We start from the raw sequence: 6,520 nt of genomic DNA on the forward strand, positions 1-6,520 counted from the left end.
CTTCTTGTTCTTCTTGTTGTCATTCCTGTCCGTATCGCCCTCATCTTCTTTCTTGTCATCGACATCCCTGCAGTGTCTGCACCTCTTCTTCGTCTTCTTCTTCTTCTCTAGATGCTTGCGGCTACCACTCTCGTAAGAGAAGAGAAGAAGAGAGAGAGAAAGGAAAGGCATCTAGCAATTGCTTATTCTCTCACCCTTCCCATCATTCTCATCATTTCCATCACTCTCTCCATCCTCCTCATTCTTATTACCATGCATCTCTTCTCCATCTCCATTCTGCTTTTCTTCATAAGCTCTCGCATCCTCTTCATCCTTCTCATCTTCTTCATCCCCCCTCCTCACATCGACCCATTCCCCACCCCCTCCGTACCTGCTGCACATCCCCTTTTTCTTCGATTCCTCCTCCTCTTCTTTCTTCTTCTTCCTGTCGTTCATCTTCTTCGTCGTCTTGTGATGCGCCGCTTGCTCTGTCTTTTCACCCTCTTCATGCGGCACGTCAAGCCATAGAGACAGATGAGAAGAAGCCCGAGAAGGAAAGACGAGTGGGAATGGAGAGAGAGATAAAAGATCTTCTGTGTTCTTCTCGACTTGAAAAGATAAGAAAAGAAGATGAAAGGGGACAGAGAGAGAAGATAGACGGGAGAGATCGAGAGGAGCTGAGACAGAAGGTTGAGAATGAGGAACGCAGGAGCGATGGTAAATATATGAGGAGGAGGAGGAGTAGGGAGGAGATGAAGAATAAGAATAAGCATAAGAAGAAGATGACGATTGGATCGGCTTCTTCACGGGGAAGCATCCTGTCAGTAGTGACGAGCAATGAAGGGATTGAAAAGCAGGAGGAGAAGAAGAAGAGTTCTGAGAAGATTCGCTGGCACAATGATAGGAGCTTAGGAAAAGAAGAAGAGGAAGAGGGAGAAAAGGAGACAACCAACATGCATAGGGATTCTTATACGTATCAACACGTTGAAAGCGAAAGGAGCATTGAGGAGCAGCAGGAGGAGGAGAATTCTCTCTTCTCTTCTTCATCTTTCTCTTCTTTTTTGAATAGGAAGGTATTGAATGATCGACTTCTTCGTTGGCTTCAAATTCATCATTCTCGTGTCGAATCTCCAAAAGACTCTGTCGAACTCCGTTCTCCTCCTCGTGGTCTCGGGTCTTCTCCAGGAAGAAGAACACCTTCTTCTTCTTCTTTCTCTTCATCTTCTTTGCCGGACTCATCTCCCCTGCTCTTAGACACATCAGCTTCCCTACTTCCTTCTTTCTCTTCTTCATCCTCGGTGCCGGTGGTAGCAGACGTTTTGGCAGAGAAGGTATCAACGGGGTGTCTGTACTCCTTGAAAGGAGAGACAGGTCGATTAGATGGCGAGGAAAGAGAAGAGGAAGAAGAGAAGAGAAGAAGAAGGAAGGATATATCTCCTTACGATAGCTTCAGAGGTCGCTGCCTTATACAGAGAAACAACGGGTGTCTTCCTGGGGGCTGCTTCTGTACGAAGGGAGAAGAAGAAGAAAGACAGAGTAAAGAGAAAGAAAGAGGAGGAGAAATACAGGAAGAAGAAGAAAAATTACGAGGAGGACGAGGAGGAGAAGAAGAGGGAAGAGACCAAGAAGAAGAAGAGGCACAAGACAGCAGGGACGTAGAGAGAGTTGGAGCTTTAAGAAAAGAAGAAGAAGAGAAACCTGTTGAAGAGGCATTCGAGAAAGCAAGAGAACAAGCTAAAGAGTCTTTGAAGAAGCAAGATGACGGAGAGAGCTGTACGACTCCTCGTACTACTCCGCCTTGTGGTTATCCGCAAATAGAAGGCCTTCCGTCCTACCAAAGAGAAGAAGAAGAGGAAGAAATTTCAGTACTAGGCCCATGTCAGTATACTCCTCTCTGTCCTTCTTCTCATCCGTCGCATCATTCAGGTTGTCTTCGAATTCACAACGCAAGATCTCCCTATTCTTCTTCTTTTTCATTATCTTCTTCTGCGCAGCGTCGACACGAGCCCTGTACGACTCATGGCGTCATGTGCACGCAGTCGTCATCTTCTTTATCTTCCTTTCCTTCCTCCTCTTCTTTATCTTCCTTTCCTTCCTCTTCTTCTTGCGATGGCGGTCATGGCAGTGAAAGGGGCTCGACACGTCTTCTTCTTTCTCCCTTTCATTCCTCAGCACACTCCTCCTCCTCGTCGTCGTCCTTTTCCTCTTCTTCTTCTTTTCTCCATCCACATGATCCTTTTCCTCTTCTTCTCCCATCTGGCGGCTATAGCTCACCCCCGGCCTTTCCTCTGCCTTTCAGAGAGGCCTCATGTCTGTTAGATGACAGTCAGGACCATCGAGCGAAGCCTCCAACAAGTCTTCATCCCTCTCTTAAGTCTTCTTCTTCTTTTTCTTCGGTTGACTGGGAAGGGCGCTGGAGAGAAAGCGATATGAAAGATGAGGAAGAAGCTTGCAACGCTTCAAGAAAGATAGAGAGAGAGAAAATTGGAAAAGAGGAGGACGAAGAGAAGAAGATTAAGATCAAACACGAGAAGGAGAAGGTGTACATGCATTTCTATATTGATGACAACGGATATCATGAAGAAGAGAGTGAGGAGATGAAAGGCAATCGTCCACTTGCTAAAGAAGAGAAAGAAGAAAAGAAAGAACACCGAGATCTCGCTCAGGCATCAAGCTTTCTCTGTCGTGAAGAGAAAGAGAGAGAAGAAAGAGGGGGATGGGAAATGAAAGAACAAGACGAGAAGAAGAGAAAGAGGATGGCGAAAGAGACGGAGAAGAAGGAGAGGGATGATCGAGGAGGCAGCGAGTTAGGCGAGGAAGGAGTGAGAGGGGTGACGCTATCTTCTTCTTTTTTCTCTTCAACAGGAGATGACGAGAAGCCTGACGAGACGCCCCCCCCTCATACTTCTTCTTCTTCGCTTCTTTCTCATTTCCTTCTACCACGTGAAGACATGCACACGATGCAGAAGAGAGAAACGCGAAGGAGATCAGAAGAAGAGAGTGAGAAGGAGGAAGAAGAAGAAGAAGAGAGAATGAAGAGGGAAGGCGAGGAGAGTGGTCGATCTGTTGAACATCGGTCGAGTCAGGAGTTGGTTCTGACTAGGAGATGCTCTTCTTTTTCTTCTAGTGAGAAAGACGTCATGCACAAGCTCGTGGTGCTTCTTATGATCGTTTTAATGAAATTCCACGACCATCATGATACAAGGCGGACCCCTCCTACCCATAGTAGTAGTAACCGTCATAGCAGGGGTGAGAGAAGTGAGACTTCAAGACCGACAAGACATCTATCGCATGCCTCTCTTCAGCCTCGTCATTTTTGTTACGATCATCTTTATCATCATTGTCACTATTCTAATCCTCTCGATGTGCCACGGCGCTCGACTCTTCATGGGGGCCTTCTTCCTCTTCCTCATCATTCTCTCCCTCTTCATCTCCAGTCTCATCGGAGGAGACATGAAAGACGTGAAGAGGGGAGACATGAGGGATATGAAGAGAGAAGAAAGAGTGACAAGCATCTTCATCTTCTTCATCCTCGTAGCAGAGGAAGGGGAGAAGGAGGAGATGAAGAAGAACTGCTTGCAAGTCAGGATAGTTGTACCTACTTCCATCCTGCATGCTCTACAATCTCTTCTTCTTCATTGTCTTGTCACTCTCTTGATCAAGGGCTATACCTCGGAGAGAATTCTTTCTATTGGAAGAGCCGAATGCGCGATGAGTGTCCTCTCCATCATGCAATGAAGAATAGATCCACCTCTCTCCCGGGGCACCCTTCTCATTTAATCTGTCCTCTTCATTCTCGCCCGTCTCCTCTTCCTCCTTGCCGTCTTCATCCTTCTAGATGTCTAGGCAACAGCCACCAACACAGGACGATGGATTGTCGATGCCTCTCTTGCATGCAGCCGACATTTGATTCAGAGACACCCTTCTCTCCAGGAAAGCAAGGCGAAGGAGAGAGAATAGACGAGAAGATGAAGAAAAGAAGAAGAGAAACTCCAGATAGCATAATGAGAGATTTTGAAGATCGCTGCGACTCCGAGAGGGAAGAGAGGAAAGAAAATCTAGACAGAAGCCTAGAGATGAAGAGTCAGGAAAGACGTGAAGAGGAAAAAGATACACTCTGTCAAAGAGAAGATGAAAAGGAAGAAGGAGAGAGAATGAACGTGGATGAGAGAAATGCCATTAACCCGAAAGGAGGAAGAAAAGTAGTCGAAAGACGGCTGTCCTATTTTTCATCCATCTCGAATATAAGGCCAATCCCTTCTCATGAAGACCATATCGCCATCCCCCAAGTGTTTCTCTCTTCTTCTCCTCCTCTTTCTTCTTCGTCTTCTTCCTCTGCTTCTTGTCTTCATCCTCTCTTTCCTTCTCTTTCCTTTTCTTCTTCTTCTTTCTCTTCCCGTTCTTCTTCTTTGTCGGGGCGGAGTTCTTTACCAAGAGAAGAAAAGAAGCAGAATGAAGAAGAAAGCGAAGAAGGAGGAGAGTCTAGCATGAGGATAGAAGACGAAGAAGGAGAAGAAGAGACAGGCATGATCTTCCCTATGTCGCCATATTCTCCTTCTTCTCCACCTCTGTGTAGTAGTAGTAGTAGCAGGAGGACTACCTCTTCTTCTCAAGATGGAGATGAAGAGGTTGTCTATCTTCAAGACAAGAATAAGAAGAAAGAGATACAAGCGCATTCGATGGACCAAGGAGGTCACGTCAGAGTAGAAGAAATCTCGGCTTTTCTTGAATCGATAAAGAGACAACAGAGACGTCTCGTGAATGATCGAGACGGCGGGCAGACAGTCAATGAAGAGGAGAGACGGGAGAGAAGTAGGGAGAAGAAGAAAGAGGAAGAAGAAGAAGAGATGATTTATGGCGAAAGCAGGGAAGGTGAGGAGGAAGATCAGCAACATGTTGGGGAAGATCGAGATGAATACAAAGAGAAACAAAAAGAAAGACGAAGAGAAGAACGCGAAGAAATTATAGCCCCGCCTTCTTATCATCATCATCATCCTTCTTCCTGTTCATATGCATACGAGGCTAGCCATGGACAGCAGTGTGCACCTCCTCTTCATCGTCTTGCTTGCTTTCATGCGACTTCACATCCGCAAACTCCCACTCTCTTTTCTTCTTCTTCTTCTTCTTCTATTTATCCTTCTTCTTCGACTACGTCAACACTGCCTTCTTCTCCTTTGTCTAAGATAATTCATACATCTTCTTCTTCTTTTTCTCCTTCTTCACTGAAAGCGACCTCTTCTTCGTCTTCTTCCGCCTCTTCGTCAATATCTTCTTCTTCTTCTGCCTTACTCTCTCTCTCTGTTGCATGCAGCTCTAGCCAGTCTCTTCGCTCGCAGAAAGACAAGCGAGAAGAAGAGAAAGAAGAACACGAAGAGGGAAAGACACCCGGAGAGAAGATGACGATAATGGTGATCGATACGGCCCTGTCAAAGAAAGAAGAGACGGGAGAGGAAGAAGAGGCAAAGAGAGAAGAAAGACAAGGCATCTCTCTCGCCATGGAAGACCAAGAAGCCAATCACACGACAAAAAAGAACAAGAAGATAAGAGAGATCCAAGAAGAGCATCGGACTGCCAATAGACCTCGAGAAGAGAGCGGAAAGGAATCGCCTCAAGAAGGAGGGGAAGAAGAGAGATCACATAGTGACAAAAAGAAGAAGAAGAAGATCGAGAAAGAAGAAGAAGTTGGAGAAGAGAAAGAGAGAGCCCCGTGTACCCATCCATTCCATCAGCAGCACCGTCTAGTATCAGAAGTGGGCGGTTTGCCACACGTCCCTCCAGCAGGCTGTGACTTCCTTCCCTCACTTGCCCTTGTCTTAGAAATTTTATGCGCTGCCTCACATCCAGGCCTTCTCACGAAGTTCCATGTAAGCCAAACACACAACGTCCTTCTCTCTCTGGTCTTCTCTATCTATCCATCTTAGTCGATCTCTTTCTATTCTATCTCTCTTCAATCGATCTATCTTTAGTGTATCTATCTACTTTTGATCTATCAGTCTGTGTATCTGTGCTGGAAAATATCTATCGATCCTTTGGTATTTAGAGCGACCTTCTTTTCTTCTTCCTTTCGTCTGTATATCTGAAGACACATACGACGGCTCTTCAGGCGGAGCTTCTCTCTCGCACGGACAAGCACACGCTTCTTGGGGGGATGGATGATCTACACCTTACCTGCGCCACTCTATATGCAAATAAACACATCTGCACTGTCTCACTCTTTCTCTACACAATGCTGCCTTCTCACTCTTTCTTTCTTTCTCACTCTTTCTTTTCACGTTCGTGATAGAGGAGACAGGAGTTGTCTGTTGACTACTTTTCTTCTCACCTTCTCTCTCTACCGGTGAATAGACGCAGACTTGTTCTCTCCACTACTAGTGGGACAACAGCAGTCTCGGCTAGCTGATTCCTATAGCTAGCTCCTTGGTGTCTACGAATATGCATGCATGCATCACTCACTCTCTTCATATGGAGATATATATACACGTTTAGATGGCTGTCTCTATGTGCCTATCGATACTACTACTACCATTCCTACTGATCCCCT

General features: G+C 45.9%; 1 protein-coding gene across 1 annotated transcript in view; it reads left to right on the forward strand.

Annotated features, from left to right (window-relative positions):
- Nucleotides 1-23: 23 nt before the first annotated feature.
- The window catches only part of CSUI_002086 (uncharacterized protein), a gene marked incomplete at its 5' end in the record, with an annotated part of 15,427 nt that continues 8,930 nt past the window's right edge, over nucleotides 24-6,520 (forward strand). Inside the window, one exon of the mRNA XM_068062288.1 lies at nucleotides 24-5,843. Within this exon, the coding sequence (XP_067925735.1) occupies nucleotides 24-5,843 (5,820 nt within the window). The remainder of the gene's footprint in view (nucleotides 5,844-6,520) is intronic.

Source organism: Cystoisospora suis, assembly GCF_002600585.1.
Source record: "Cystoisospora suis strain Wien I chromosome Unknown contig_874, whole genome shotgun sequence".
NCBI lineage: Eukaryota > Apicomplexa > Conoidasida > Eucoccidiorida > Sarcocystidae > Cystoisospora > Cystoisospora suis.